Below are 16,146 nucleotides of genomic sequence, written 5' to 3'. Positions count from 1 at the left end.
GCTTAGAGGGGTAGATCGAAAAGTGTTACGTATTTATTAAATAAATCACAGTCAGAAATTAGTTGAGCTCAGGCAAAAATGACATAAAAAAGTAAAACACTCCCCTATAGTTTTGTCCCAGTGTATTTTTTGTCAACTAAAACACATCAACACACTGAACATGAAAACAAGACACTCCCGACTATTTCAAACATGTAACAGATTGCATAAAAATGTGTTTATTTCTGGTCTTACACTATCACGGACATTATTAAAAATTAATTCGATTCTCGAGAGATTATCAGTGCAGATTGAAAATTATTAGAATTAACTCTAATTATTTTTTTGGGACAAATGCTCAAGACGATTGGGTACAAAATAAATATCACAATAAAGCTCAAAAGTCCCTGAGAATGAGTACATTAATGTAAACGAATGCATTAGACATAATATAAAAATGACCCGAAGACGTGTATTACATGACTAAACAGGAGAGAATACACTTTGTGATCAGATCCCCCTCATTATCAGATCTTTTAGATTCGTCTGTAGTCAGATTTGCCTGACATGTTTCATCTCTTTGTAGTCGAGATTTCCCTCTACCTGTCGCTAACGACACCTGAACGATCCCGGAATCCGCCACGCGTGAAATGTGTGTATTGTGAACATCTGAACGTCGCAGGTTTAATCATGTAAATGAACATGTTCGATTTTTCAACAGTTGTCTTTCAGATGTTGACCTGAAGTGATGGCACCTCATACCGACAAAAACTCAAAACCGAACAGATTATGAAAATAATCTCGGGTTTAGATTACGGTTCATTCGCTTGTACATCGCTCTTAATCCCTACAAGGAATATCATCCTTAGATAATAACGTCACTGGATATTAGAAAAATGTAAGCAGGGCATATGATCACATTTACTTGACATAACACGTGTTTATTTACGTTTCATTTTTAAATCAATAAGACATAAAAAAATTGGTTCCCGAAAGAAAGTAATAGTTATATTTAAAAGAACAATTTCTTCCTTCCTTCCTTCCTTTCTTTCTTCTTTCTTTCTTTCTTTCTTTCTTTCTTTCTTTCTTTCTTTCTTTCTTTCTTTCTTTCTTTCTTTCTTTCTTTCTTTCTTTCTTTCTTTCTTTCTTTCTTTCTTTCTTTCTTTCTTTCTTTCTTTCTTTCTTTCTTTCTTTCTTTCTTTCTAAATGATTCGAAGAAAGACCCTTGAAAATTTAAAAGAAAAAATCTGAGCTCCCTTTTAGTTTATTTTTTATTCACGTAGACTAAATAGTTTTTATGATAATTTCTGTAACTCTATTTATGAAAACCTATAATTTAATGTGGTATCATTTAATTAGTGATTTATTCGCAATATTTAATTGTGTTGTACGAACGTTACATGTTGTGATATTTAATTGTTCTCATACAGATTTGAGCAGTGACTTAAGTGTGTTTGGTTATTCAGCATCTCAATCTCTGCTTCCTGTCCAGGGTGGGAGATGGGTATGAAGCTGTCAGACGGGCTCGTGGACAGGAGGTCACCCCACTGGGTGGGGATCAAAGTGGAAAGCTTTTTTCTCCCTTCTTGAATGGTCAGAGATGTGGACTGTCACTGTGCAAACGATGACACCTTGAAGGACGATACAGACGCGTGTGGGTGTGAAAAGGAGCGAGTATAAAGTGGATGGGATCAGCTGCACTATGGATCATTGCATCATTGGACGTGGAGACGACTGGAACCTCTTTACGCCAGACGACATTCACTGCGTAATTTAAAGGCTATGGCGTTATTTTTAGACCAATCGTTTGATCTAGTTAGGAAAGCAAGCCTGGAGACTGAAAGTGACTTTATTTTTAACAAAAACACGGTGCATTATTCAGGTGAGTTTTATGTGTTTGTTGATATGCTGTTATTTGTATTACTTTGGTATTATGGTCATCAAAAATCTAAATAACCTGATATGTGAATGTAATGCGAAGATCATTTAAGAAAAATAACCATGGTTTTATAATGGTTTTACATTATAATTTGTATTACAATAGACTACATCATGGGTGAGAAATGTTAAATTTGTGGTTACCATATAAAACCAAACGCCATTTTTATCATAATAAAACCATGATTCATTATTGTAGAGGACAGCCTATACCTACTCAGGAAAAGCTCATTCTCTATGAATGGTCACTTGGTTTCCAAAATAACAATTTTTTGCACTGTTTTTAGATGTAACAGCCGAACAGACGTCGTCCTCACCTGAAGTGGAAAGAAATAACAATCCAGACGGCCAGAGGAAAAGAAAAAGGACAATATTCAGCCGCGCGCAGCTGTCAGAACTTGAGCGTGCGTTCATGGTGACCCCGTACCCAGACATCACCCTGCGCGAGAGCCTAGCCGCGCTCACGTTACTACCCGAAAGCAAGATTCAGGTGATAATCTCGAGACTAAAGATGCAAGTCAATGTGTTTATTTCTCTCTTGGCGTCGCATTTTATTTGATTTTATTCACATTTTATTCTTTTTTCAGGTGTGGTTTCAAAACAGACGAGCTCGCAGTATGAAAAGTAAAAAGCTGTCCAGACCGGTCAGGAGTCCAGCGAGAGCTGTTTCCTCCAACCATGTAACTTCCGTTCCACCGATCAACCCCGGTTTGACCTCAGAACAGAGAGAAGGACCTGAAAGATATCAAACAGCGAGCAGGAGCCCTGCTCACCATCAGCACAGCTTCCCTGGTCCCTGGTCTCAAAACCTCCCTCATCCAACACCTCCGTCCATCTCTCCAGACCTCCCCGGAGTCCTGCCCTGGGGAAACAGACACTCTCGTACATCTGCATCTTTCTCGTCCGACAGAGCAGCTCAACATCCGTTCCAAATCCAGTCAGACTGTCTCTGGCAGATGAACTGCTTCACGACTCCTGAAGAGTTTCCAGGCCATCAGTTGAAGTCATTGTGGAGTTCCAGTCAGTCCATTTACAGTTGTGTGTCTGAGGAGCAAGCGATTCCTGGACATCAGGCCTGTATGGAAGGAGCTGGACATCGACAGAGTCACTATCCTCAGACATCACTGGGAGATATTTCTGAACTGATCTATAGTGCAGCCGTGGTCACAAACCTGGAAGACTGCTAACAAGTGTTGTTTTAACACTTTATGTACTTTAATAGTATTGTCAAATTCTAAATACAATTTTCTAACAAATCTTTGAAAGTATATCATGAGATCAGCAAAACGAATGGTGCGTTTACTTGTCTGTTGTGAATCTCAAAATGTATTTATTTATCTGCAATAACTAAAATAATCTTCTAAAATTGTAAAAAAAAGTAATCTAGTGCAAATGTAAACAATGTTCTTTGTATGGCTTGTGTGATGGAAAGCATAGTTCTTTGGTGTTCTCTCATTTCAAGATTGAAACAGTTTGATGTGAATGTTCATTTTTTTAACCAAATTAAAAGCATTCATTTCACTAACTTTTTTATGTACTGCATGTCGTTTATCAGATTTCTTCGCATCCTATTTGTGTGCAAAATGTATTATTGTGAAAGAAAGAAAGTATAATGATAAAGCATCATGTGGTATGAAAATGAATACGAAGACAGCTAGATAAATGCACCGTACCAAGACATGCTCCTCGTGGTTCATCCTTGAAACAAAGGAGCAAACAACAAAGCGATAAACAATGCTAAAAGATAAAATGAAACTGAATGAAAAGCCTCAGGTCTCATGTTTTATCAGATTATGTGGCTTAGATTACATTTGGATTGGAAGATCTGAACGGTGTATTACTATCAAATATAATTATGGGACAAACAGAGAGGAGACTGCAGACCTCCCAGGTCTCCTGTAACCTGCCGGACACTGATCTCCATGTATCATAATCATCTCCGACGCAAAATAATCTTCAAATAAAATATAATACATCCCATAATCCCGGTGCTCAAATCTACAGACGTGTTTTGGGTGTGAGCTTGTATTCCAGATGCAACTACATCCTTTAATCCAGAGGAAGGTATTGAAGGGATATGTGCTTATTTTGTTACGAGCAAAACAGAAAAATATCATAATCATCATCGTGGACGGGTTGAATGATCCCTTTGCGTAGTTTTTCTCTTCTTGAACTGTCCAAACCTAAAAGTGACAATTCACACGAAAATGAAAATCAGGCAAAACTCGGGTTAGACCTGTTTGACTTTCATTCTATAGCCGAACACGAAAGAAGATTTACTTTGAAGAACGATGATAACATTGAACCCCATTGACATCCATCCACAGAGGCACTGAGACGTTGTATTCCACAGAATAAAGTCACATTCAGATTTCATTTTGATTTAGGCTGACCTATCGCTTTAAAGGGTAACTCCACCCAAAAATGAAAATTCTGTCATGAATTACTCTCACTGTAGTTGTTACAAACATTCAATTCAATTCAATTCAATTCAATTCAATTCAATTCAATTCAATTCAATTCAATTCAATTCAATTCAATTCAATTCAATTCAATTCAATTCAATTCAATTCAAGTCAAGTCAAGTCAAGTCAAGTCAAGTCAAGTCAAGTCTATTTACATAGCGCTTTTCACACTTTGCATTGTTCCAAAGCAGCTTTACAGGAGAAAACCCCCCCAAAAACATGTAAATATATTTCTTAGTTTGGTTGAACACAAAGGGAGATATTTTGGAAAAATGTGAGCAACCGACAGTTCTGAAGCACCATTGACTGCCATAGTAAGAAAAATGCCCCAGAACTGTTTGTTTTTCTACACATCCCTAAAAATTTCTTTTGTGTTCAACAGAAGCAAAAATGTAGTAAAGAATTACGATAAGTGTGTCGCTATGTGTCAAGGTGCCGTTACAGCACAAGATGGCGCAACAGTCAAACTTTCATCCGCAAGGCTTTAACATGCGCACTGGTCCACCAATACAGAAAAATGGCAGCCTGTGTCTTAAGACGGGGCGTGTTTTGCAGGGTTGGTAAATACAGTGAGAAACACACATTAAATGTGGATTTTAACAGCAGACATCAAGCAAACAGAAGTCGGTGTCAGGGCTCGAGATGTGCTGCTGTCAGCGCATTACAGCAGAGACGCTTCATGTCCTCCCGGTGAGTTCATCTTGTCACGATTTTAGATGCGCGTGACCTTAAAAAAACGTAAACGCGGAATATACAGAATATATATCAGAAACGCGTTCATTCGAGTCATGAATGAATCTTGACGGGGAATGAGATGATACGACACGCCGTTGACCGAAATCTCCGTCCTTGAGCATTGACTGACAGCTTCGCGACATGTGCGCATGCGCAGCTATCGAAACCTCATTTGCATTTCCCTACAGAAGAAAACGATATTTACTTTACTTTCAATAAAAGGTTCCTCGTGAAAAATACTACTTTACAGTAAATTCATGTATACGTGTATCGCTTATTGTTCCCTGAATTCATTAATAAGCCCATGGCTTTTTTGTGTATTTAATCCTGGATAGTTTCTAAAAAAGCGGTATGAATTGGTATTTTGGGCTTGATGGTCACAAAAAATTTTTTTTAAGTCGCTTTAGATAAAAGCGTCTTCTAAATGACTAAATGTAAATGTATAGCATTTACTGGAGTAAGATACAAAATATTATAGTAGAAAATATTATAGTGTATGTGAGGAAAGTGACTACATGTGATTATGCTGTAAATTTGAACTTTGAAAAGAAAATGTGCATCTTATCAGTATCATAATTTGTCGAAAATAATTTATAATCTGATGTTCTCCGAATCATATTTTTTGTTTTGTTTGTAAAAACGTCAGGATTGTGTTGTTTGAAAATGAATATTTCTTTGTGGTATTCGAATATAGAAAAATATGATTTTGTTATTTTGACAGGTTTTTTTTTAGGTGGGAATTTGGGATAATTTTAGAGTAGTCTCCTTATTTTTTCTGCACCTGTATAACGTAACGTTACGTGAACAACTGTATGTATTTCTTCTCTGTTTCTTATGATATTCTCATGTCTTCTGCCGTTGTTTAGGATGAGACCAGAGGGGAGAGTTCTGGAAACAGTAGGAGTGTTTGAGACGCAGAAACAGCATGGCAGTTATGAGACAGGACAGGTAAAGAAGTCTTTTCATTTTAAACCCTTGTATGTGAAATAGTCATAGTTAATTTTTGTTTGTGTCAGTTGTTCTTGCACAGTGTGTTTGGGTACAGGGGTGTAGTGCTCTTCCCCTGGCACGCGCGACTCTACGACAGAGATGTCAGCCCCGCTGCTCCTGAAACGTGAGTCTCGTCTTCCAGACGGCAGATTTAGAAACTGAATTCTGGCACTAGACTCTCGTCTCGTCCAAAGTAGAAATCTTACTGACGGAAGTTTTACGTCTTCGTTTCAGCAAATCCGAACCTCCAGGAGCTCACGAGTCAAAGGAGGTGAAAGGCAAACCCCACGTATACTATCAGGTCCTAATAGACACCAGAGACTGTCCGCATGTAGTGAGTATCTTGCTGGGGAATTGCTATTGTTTTTCTTCTATTTTTCAGTTCACATATTTCTCTAAAAAAGTAGATAAACGTTCTCGTGTTTTTCATCGGTAGTCTCAGAGATCGCAAACAGAAGCTGTCACGTTTCTGGCCAACCATGAGAACAGCAGGGCTCTCTATGCCATTCCAGGTAAATCCAGGAAAAACGGCCAGTTACATAAAACACTCGACTCTCTCTCTCTCTCTCTCTGTTTGCAGGTCTGGATTATGTCAGTCATGAAGATATTTTACCGTATAACTCCACAGATCAGGTGCCCGTTCAGCACGAACTGTTTGAGAGATTCCTCATGTATAACCCATCTAAAGGTAGAAGTCGGCGGCCTAAAATAAATGCTCTGTTTACTGCGGTACCAATGACTTGTGTAATGTGTTTGTAGCGCCTCAGTTTGTGCCCAGAGACGCGCTCCGTGCATGGCAGGACACAAACCACCGATGGCTGGAGTTGTCTGACGTTCACCGCGAGACCACGGAAAACATTCGAGTCACGGTCATCCCATTTCACATGGGCACACGGGTGTGACTGCTTTTCAAATCACTTACACTTTTGTTTGCACACTTGTGTATCAACATTTATTTGCAAAACAGTATTTGTAATGTTACTGTAATAATAAAGAGATTTTCGGTGTTTATTTAATTTATTTATATACATATATGTGTGTGTGTGTGTGTGTGTGTGTATAAATGTTTCAACTTTTCAATATCTCGAGCAGAAAATGTAAAGACAGACAGATTTCAATGATGTCATAAATCTCTCCCTAATTCCTCTTTTTTTCATTGTATCATCAGGAAGCTCAGAATTCAGATGTTTACTGGGTAAGTGTCTACGCGTACATGCTACTGTCATGGGTGATAATAGAAATACAAGACCAGGGACAGGTGCAGTTACTGTTTTTGTTTATTTCTATTATTTTCTGGCAGGGTGTTAATAAATAAGCTCTCATAGTCTTTAAGAAGTTTGAGTCTTTGCATGCGTGATCATATCTTTGTGTATATTGTGATCAGTGGCGGTACTGTATTCGTCTGGAGAATCTTGGGAATGAGGTGGTACAGCTGAGAGAAAGACACTGGAGGATCTTCAGTCTGTCCGGTACATTAGAGACGGTCAGAGGCAGAGGAGTCGTGGGACGGGTGAGTGACGTTCACAGATTTCACTTTTTCCTGAAGTCAGGTTCGGTTAACTCAGACGGTTCTTTTCTGTCTCTTCTCTGTTTTAATATTAAAGTTTTAATATATGAAGAGTTTGGTTACTAAATGAGATTACTCCCTTTTTCTTTCATTCAAAAATCATGTTTTTAATGTTTATCATGTTTTTATTGTGTTTTTATAGCTGTATTTTTTAGTTATTGTCGCTAAAATCAAAACCAACCAACTGCAGTTTGATTGATGTTAATTGGAATGTACAACAAAACAACATGATTTGTAAAATTGGAGTTATCACATTTTGGAGCCAAACTCTTCATGTATACATGACAGACCAAAACAGAATCTGAAATGTGTTCATAAAAGCCCATGTCGAAACAACCTATAGAAATTGTAATGGTTTCCATTAAAAATAGCGTTATGAACCACCATCTGATAACCATTAAAACCATTACAAATTACGTTTAGTAGTGTGTATTGGGTCTTATTCCAGTGTCTGCCAATAGAAACAAACACATTATGTCTTTTATTAGTTAGGGACGTATTCATTATGTAAACCATACATGCAGACAGTCCCACTATAGAGTTTGGATACAATTCTATGATCCCCCCAGGACTCCAATATAAAACCAGTGTCATTTCTATTATTACCATTAAGTCCATAGTGTTGGTCCAATGGTTCTGTTGTTTTGAGTCATAAATGTATTGGCGTATCAAATAGATGAAATGCCACTTACCCCAGGAGTGCTGGAGTAGTTTGGTTATAGCGCCACCAAGTGGTCATTGAATTGGTCTTTATGTCTAACTTTATGCTCAACAGGAGCCAGTGTTATCAAAGGATCAGCCTGCGTTCCAGTATAGCAGTCATGTGTCTTTGCAGTCCCCCAGCGGACACATGTGGTATGAACACACACACACAGGAAATCATTTACAGGGACAAAAATATTATAGATACAGATAAATACATATCCAATCAATCGTGGACCAGGGGTGTACACAGTGCCGCTGCTAGTCATTTTGGTGCCCTAAGCATAATTCCATTATGATTTGGATCCAAAGACAAGCTACAAAAACAGAATCCAAATACTTTGGGATGTCAGTTCGTAAGAGGACAGGTACTCATGGCGAACACTTTCACAATTGCTCATATTCGTAACATTTGACAATTTAAGGATAGACAAAACACCTTCGTTTCCATAAATAGCTTCAACCAATGGCTGATCTTTCAGTTTGGAAAGATAACAGGTCTCCAAATACAGATCAACACACACACACTCGTGCGCACTATCCTCATATATTGCACATGGCTCATGAATCATACATGTGTGTGTGTTGTGTTTGGGCAGTGTACTGTTCTTCATACAGATAAGTTAAAGACAATATCTTGTGGTGCTTGTGGATATTTTTAGTGTAAATGATGGCATTGGGTCTCTTATGGTGTCTCTGAATCGTGCAGGGGCTCGTATCGTCTCGAGAGACCCAACGGTACATTCTTTGATGTGCGGATCCCTCCGTTTTCTCTTGAGAGCAAGAAGGACGATACTCCCAACAGCTTTCTGCCGGGACCCTTCACCTCACTGCTTTAACATTTCTGTCCTGTCAGACCTGCTCCTGTACTGTCCTTATATATGTGATACTCCCATCACAAGTGTTGTAGAAGAGGTGCTGATTTGTGTGATGATGAGTGGTACAGTATACATTATTATTATTATATACAGGGAAACTTAAGTGTAATTTAATATAAATATTTACTTTTCAAAATACACAATGTATGGCTTTCTGAAGTTCAGTCAATCAGGTTGTGGTGTGAAACTCTGCACCCACAAAATATAAATATAATTTTATAAATATAAGTTTTGTTTGCTTAGTTTTCCTAAAACAGGTCATGCATTAGCACGAACGCCTGATTTATAGACGCATTTGCATGTGATTCTCAGGAAATGCTGCCATTTGTGCCATTGACTTGCTGTTGTTATAAACGGCAGAAGTCACAGAACTTAATCATAAAACCTAAACTATGTTGTGTAATGAAAATGTATGCGTTATATGATGATGATACATGTTATTTTCATTCGATTTTCAGACAATTTGCATGTCCCTACATTAAAAAAAAGATTATGAAGAATAACATTACACCAATTTGCTTAAATTGAAATTGTCTTAATAATAATTGTAGCTTTCACTGTTTTCAATTTGATTTGATGATGAAATTTGTGTGTTTGTGGTTTGTTCCATCTGTTATATTTGCTGTTATACCTCTAAACCCATGAGATTTGAAGCAGTGCCAAAGTGACTTAAAAACTCATCTTTAAAATGCTATTTAAATAAAAAATAAATGTAAATGTTAGAATTTCTTGTCAACTTGTCATTATTTATTTCGTTTTTTATTTATTTTTTATTAGAGCAATAAACAAATATACACCACAGTCTTATAAATCGTCCATTCAAATACATTTGATTGAAATTCTCTGTCATGTCTGAATTTAGTGAGCAGATCTTTTTTTGATATGAGAACTCGTTTATTGAAATAAAACAAAACGTTTTGGCAAAGGTGATTTGAGATGATAAAAATCATGATATTGACATTTTTTAAAGATCAACTACATTCCCCACAAATTTTAAATATATGACTATTTACTTCTGTTAATATTATGAAAAACTGACTCGAGTCAGAATGTCAAAATCATCAAGACCCTTGTCATTGTCGCCACCTACCGGAGATTTAAGATGTATAGTTAAAAGTTTTAATACACTATTTCTATTTGCATAATTTCATTTGTAAAACATAAATCGCACGAGTCACTTAGATCTTGTGATGGTACTGTGTCTTGATCACTAAAGCTTAGGTGTCGTAGAAAAATCGTAGAAAAAAACCAAACATTTCAATATAAAACATTTTTATAGAAATCAAGGGCAAAATAAAAAAATATATATTTCTGACATGTTATCAGTTTAATATGATTATCAGCCCGCATAAATCCTCAAATTTACCTCAGCGGTTAGCGTTTTTATGACGACAAGACGCGTAAATGCGCGGCCAGAAACCGCGATAGTCCTCATTGGCCTTTATTTCTAATGAAAGCCACCTGGTTTATTTTTAGTCAAGGACACTTCGGGGTCGTCTTCATTAACGCCTCGTGTCAGCAGGATATAGTGTAATGAGCTCGAGCACTGTTAAGGGATCACTACGCGATTGGCACACGGATGAATTTGCATATTACCGTTTTAACGTTCACGCTGCCAACAAACTTAAAAAACGCTTTATTGCGATATTTCTTTGGCATTTTGGCTTGTTATAAAATGTTAGTTATTTGTAAAAATAGAGACAGTTCCTTCTGTTCTTGACATTTTATTCTTCAAGGGTGATCTGAATTCGGTTAACTTATATTATAAGGTCACACAGCACGTGAATGTAAAAGTAAGACCTTTAACTTACTTCTATGTCAGTTTGTGTACTGTGTATTTTACAACTAAAATAGTTTAACTTACGTAGCCTACTTTATTTGCTAAAATATTTATTGTTTTATACCGCAAGTCGTTTGCCTACCTACCAATTTTCTAGTGAAGAAAATTGTGTGAGAAGGTTCGAATACTAGATTTAATACAAGATGGACTATAACCGATTTGAATGCTTTTAAAAACCAGCACAGCTTAACTTTTCCGACTTTATTCTTCATATACGATTATTTTGTATAAAATTGTCCTTATTACAGAAATAACATGATTCGACAATACCTTACATCCTGATTGAAGGAGGTAAATGGTTATTTTTTCCATTTATTTATTCAATCTTCCATTGATAGAAAATTAGAAATGTATTCAAAGTGGGGTTTTGTGATGGATGTTATGATGCAAATGTCACTCTTTTATTATCAAATATAGTCTCATGCAATCTTCAGGTGATGCGCCGTTTATTTATGCCACTGGCATTAACACATTTGCATTATATTAAATCATATTTATTCCAAAAGCAATATAAATATAATACAGACCTTTTGTCTATTTTATTTTTACTAAGATTAAATTGTGAAGGATTAGTGTTAAAATGCACCACATAAAAACGAAAATAAAAAAGCCTCAGCCAAGCTAACTTTTAAGAACAAAATATAAAAATAAGGCTCTGTTTTGAACAACACGAGATTTTTCTAAAACGTGGATTGGAAAATAGAAGATCGATAGGTATTAAAAGTTAAGAAAAAAAATCAAAGTTAAATCCCAAAGCATCAATTATTCACGTTGCAGGCAAACCTTCATGTGATATTTTTGGATTAAGTGATGAATCTGCCGGTGCGGTCTATTGGTGCTCAAACACACAACAACTGCACTCAAGTTGTATCTTATTCTTGAAAATAAATTGTATAGAGTTACAGAATCCCTGTTGTTTGTAATAAATGTTTTTATATCTATTGTTATTAATCATTCATTCAAGCAGATTGACCAAATACTTAATAGCCCAGACTTCTCCAAACTTGTGCTATTTTGCGCGGGCGCACTGGCAAAATGATCTCTTATCTTAAAAACCTAGAACACATAAACATCTTATTTCCATTTTTATGATCTTTTGAACATGAATGTATAATGCAACGATTCTGCCAACCCTTAAGAAAATGTATGAATGAATTTTTTCATATTTTGGTATAGTTTGACAACAAATATTAAGCAATGGTTATTAGACCATAGTCAATTTGTGGTGAAGAAAAAACGCATCATTTTCGAAAAGAACCTTTTTGGAACCTTTATTGTTTAAAGTGAAACGTAAAGTAGCGTTTGCACGAATTTACATGACCAGAATTATGCTATACATTATACATTTTATGTTATTTTTTAAATGCCTCTTTGTGAAACAGGTGATAGGCTTATAGGGCTGAGGAAGATGTTTTATTTGTGTTGCTAAAATGCTCCAAAAGATGAATAATTGAGCGAATGCGCAAAGATGTCCAAACGCAGTCAAATGATTTACGTCAAATGCCCTTAGAAGCAATGTTTCTACCATAGCATGAACGAATGCAAATGTGGTATAATGTTGCAGTTGTTCAGTGATTGAGAAAACGTTGCAGGGTTCGTATGGATTCCGCAACAGGTCACATAATAGGGTGAACAGCTGACTCCGGGCGCGCTGGCAGATGGTGGGTATAAGCCGGGCGGTGGTGTGTGTGAGGGTGGGGGTCTCACTTATTGTTTAGTTATTTGAGCCCCACGCACAGACAATGACCCCATCCAGTAGCAAGAAAAGATGGAAAAGCCGCTTCTCATCGAGCATGCGCCAGACGAGAGAGGAAATGCTCTGAAAAAAGTTGAGAAAAATCTCATTGTTTTGCCCGTCTGCCGCGTCTCTGCCCGCAGATGTCAGATGATGAAACCTTTTTAAATTCGTTTTCTTTGTAATAGATACGTTTAAGCAGTTGGGACGATTATATTCATGCAATGGTGATTCACGAATCACTTTATCGAAAAGCAAACATTATTTATATGCAATAAATACATGTTTTAGTATGGTGCATTTAGATGGTGCCTATTCCTTACATTTTCACTCATTATTATTACTTATTTAAGGAGTCACTTTTATCCATATACAAACATGCATGCATCTTACATCATCTTACAACAGATGCAATTATTCCTTGATTGATTTCAAACGAACACGAGTTATCTCCAAAACGTCAGTAAATCGACCTCGAGCCAGACTCTTTTTTTTAATGGTGCAAACACGGATTTGCCCCTCCTCTTTCTCTAGCTGTGGCAGTGCAACCCATTTATACAGCAGGTCCCAATGGACTGACTGCATCATCACGTCCTCGTGGTTTTAAAGATCCCCCATCCGCATCCTCACCATTTCCATCAGCGCAGGGCGCAGTCGCGAGCCTCTCGTGGAAGTACATCGAGTTTATTTTATTTTCTGTAGTAGAAGTAAGGTCTGCAGATAAGGACAACCTTTGGGAATGCAATGTTGCTCTTGAACAGGTGAGCGTACGGGTACAACGATGCATGGATCTGGAAACGGGACACACCAAGAAAGCAGGTTTTCAAACAACTTATGAAAAGAAGTGCGGCGGACATCACAAGTGAGTTTTGGAGAATCGGCTGTGAAACGTGCAGAAACCAAGTTGTCGTCAGAAACTTGACTGTTTGGCACGGGAGGTTACCTGGTATTTGGGTTTTGTCGTAAATGTTTGGAAGTCACGATCACCCGGACAGAAGCGTCATTGGATCGAAATCGCAAAGTTTTGAAGAAATGGATGCTGTTCGTTCCTGGGTGCGCAATGTCGGCGTCATCGATGCAAACTCTGCGGCGCAAAGGTACCAAACTTCTTTTATTTTAAGTTTTTGTATTGGAAGGCGCACTGACAATTCATTTATAAAGAATAACCATGGTTTAACTCCAGCAACCATATCGTCTTGTTTTATTTGTAGCAACAGTATGTAAACTAAAATGTATTATGGTCTCGCAACAGTAATTCGTTTAATCATGTTGGTAGTCAAATATGGTAATAGTAAACATGGTTACTATAATAAAACCGTGATACATTTTCCAAATCATTTTTTATAAACAAAATCAATAGATTATATCGCACAGATGTAATTGTTACAGAAGAACAGGAGTTAAAACACGTTTTGCTGCGCGTCATCCAGTTTCCACGCGCGCTTGATCCTAAATGGTTTTGAATTAAAAGCTCACTTCTTTTCGTACACACTCGTGAGTATAATAACTACAGCAACAGGTTTGTGTTTTCCGTGGCTGTGGATGTAAATTGACACCGGAGATGAATGGCACGAGAGTTCAGACAGACACGAGGCTCAGCTCGCCTTCTGTCCCACAGTGACAGAGTCACGAGCCCACTGAAAGAGACGAAACAAAACACTACAATACAACAAAAAGCCGAGCTGTCACTCATTAATAATGTTATCTAAAGACACTTCATGAGCTCGCCACTTCAACGCCGATTGTTGTGAATGCGTTTCGTTCCCAATCTCTCCAAAAGCCAAAATCAATTCCCTCCTTGAACCTTTGGTGTCCGCATTTCTGTAACGCGAAAGGTCCTTTGTTTTGAAAATGTCTATACCCATCATAGCTTATTTATAATATACATCAACATCTTATAATATAAATATATGCAAAGAATTGAAAATAGTCTGGGTGGTTATAATATTAAGTCAGTTTTGAAGCCTGTACTGATCTTTTTTAGTTCTGTAAACTTAGTTCTGTTTTAGATTTAGATTTAGATTTAGACATTAACATTCAGTCAAACAGCTCTCTAAGATCAAATATAATGTGCTGAAGGATAAAGCGAAATATATTTCAATACCATTCCCTTTCATGTCAAGAGTCATTATATTGAACCGAACCGTTTATTTGTTGGCATCATATCAGATTCAACAAGTTTGTGTTGTGCTTTCTGAACGTTTCCTTTTTACACGATGACGAACACAAATATAAAACACAAGACATTTCTGAAGGGTTGTCAGTGATTCGTTTAGCGAGAGATAAACAAATCTACAGCTTTGGATCAAATAATGCAAATAATATGCATGTGTTATAACACATTTAATGAGGAAAATCATACGTTTACTTCTTACAAAGGCAACAGATTCATCACTTTATCGTTATCGTTTTTGAATGATTAAAATGAATAGGGAGCTACATTTTTCAGCGTTTTATTTGGTAATGATTTTAAAATGAATTATATGTCAACAAAACTAAAAATGTCAAGTAAATTATTTGATAGGGAATATTAAGTCCATACATTAAATAACTCTTGTTTTGCACTCAACAGATATGTCCAATTCACATGCACACACATGCATAATTCACATGCATAATGCACAAAACTTGTCCGATAAATAATTTTGAGTTAAGTACCTACAATTTTGAGACATCAGAAAGAGATTTCTAGGAGTGCAAGTGTAGTTACACATGTGGAAAAGTGTTTTTATGATCATGTCTGTGATTTGCATTAAAAGCAGCATTAAACTTATTTTGTGTTTCATGAAGGGTCAGGCTATGCTATGTGTGAAGGTAATGTATATATAAATGAATGAATGAATAAAGTGCGTGTTGTTTGTTGCACACAGCGGAGTGGCTTTATCTCGTGCTCACTTTGAGAAGCAGCCTCCCTCCAACCTCAGAAAATCCAACTTCTTCCATTTTGTTCTGGCACTCTATGATCGTAATGGGCAGCCCGTGGAGGTGGAGAGGACGGCGTTTGTTGACTTTGTGGAGCAGGACAAGGTACATTCTGAAGCATTATTCACATCACATGACCATCTGAGACACAGGCCATAACAACTCCATCAGGTCCTCCTCCTGTTTGTTCTTGAACTCAAAGTTGTGCTTTTTTGCTTTTGCTTTATGCTTATTTCTTCAGTTAGAATTTCGCATCATCAGATTTTTTTATTATCTGTTTTTGTCATCGCTGTTGTTCTAAGGAACAGACGGGTGAAAAGACGAATAATGGGACTCATTACAAACTTCAGCTCCTCTATAGTAACGGTATGAGCATCTCTTTTGTACGTCTACAC

General features: G+C 37.0%; 2 protein-coding genes across 3 annotated transcripts; both read left to right on the top strand.

The window, feature by feature from the left end:
* Window positions 1–1,689: 1,689 nt before the first annotated feature.
* sebox (SEBOX homeobox) lies at window positions 1,690–3,439 on the top strand. Its single transcript, XM_079451180.1, has 3 exons — window positions 1,690–1,861; window positions 2,205–2,407; window positions 2,505–3,439. The coding sequence occupies exons 1-3, from the start codon at window positions 1,762–1,764 to the stop codon at window positions 3,102–3,104; spliced, it is 903 nt and encodes a 300-aa protein (XP_079307306.1). The 5' UTR covers window positions 1,690–1,761; the 3' UTR covers window positions 3,105–3,439.
* Window positions 3,440–4,897: 1,458 nt separating this feature from the next.
* Window positions 4,898–9,977, top strand: LOC306904444 (polymerase delta-interacting protein 2-like; the record flags this gene model as incomplete). Of its 2 annotated transcripts, none has more annotated exons than XM_079474341.1 (11): window positions 4,898–5,072; window positions 5,984–6,065; window positions 6,134–6,231; window positions 6,342–6,441; window positions 6,544–6,619; window positions 6,688–6,795; window positions 6,867–7,003; window positions 7,276–7,302; window positions 7,492–7,617; window positions 8,450–8,529; window positions 9,086–9,977. In XM_079474341.1, the coding sequence occupies 11 exons, from the start codon at window positions 4,900–4,902 to the stop codon at window positions 9,213–9,215; spliced, it is 1,137 nt and encodes a 378-aa protein (XP_079330467.1). In that variant the 3' UTR covers window positions 9,216–9,977. The 2 variants fall into 2 exon arrangements, with proteins under 2 accessions (XP_079330467.1, XP_079330468.1); XM_079474342.1 differs by having other exon boundaries at window positions 4,900–5,072; window positions 6,736–6,795.
* Between the last annotated feature and the right edge of the window lie 6,169 nt (window positions 9,978–16,146).

This window comes from Barbatula barbatula (genome assembly GCF_947034865.1).
Source record: "Barbatula barbatula genome assembly, chromosome: 2".
Classification (NCBI taxonomy): domain Eukaryota; kingdom Metazoa; phylum Chordata; class Actinopteri; order Cypriniformes; family Nemacheilidae; genus Barbatula; species Barbatula barbatula.
Note: the sequence above shows the minus strand (reverse complement) of the source record. Positions and strands in the feature narration are given on the sequence as shown.

Coding starts and splice junctions, on each gene's coding strand:
- sebox (XM_079451180.1), top strand. CDS start 1,762: ATGGCGTTATTTTTAGACCAATCGTTTGATCTAGTTAGGAAAGCAAGC. Junction 1,862..2,204: donor AAACACGGTGCATTATTCAG/GTGAGTTTTATG, acceptor CACTGTTTTTAG/ATGTAACAGCCGAACAGACG. Junction 2,408..2,504: donor TACCCGAAAGCAAGATTCAG/GTGATAATCTCG, acceptor TTCTTTTTTCAG/GTGTGGTTTCAAAACAGACG.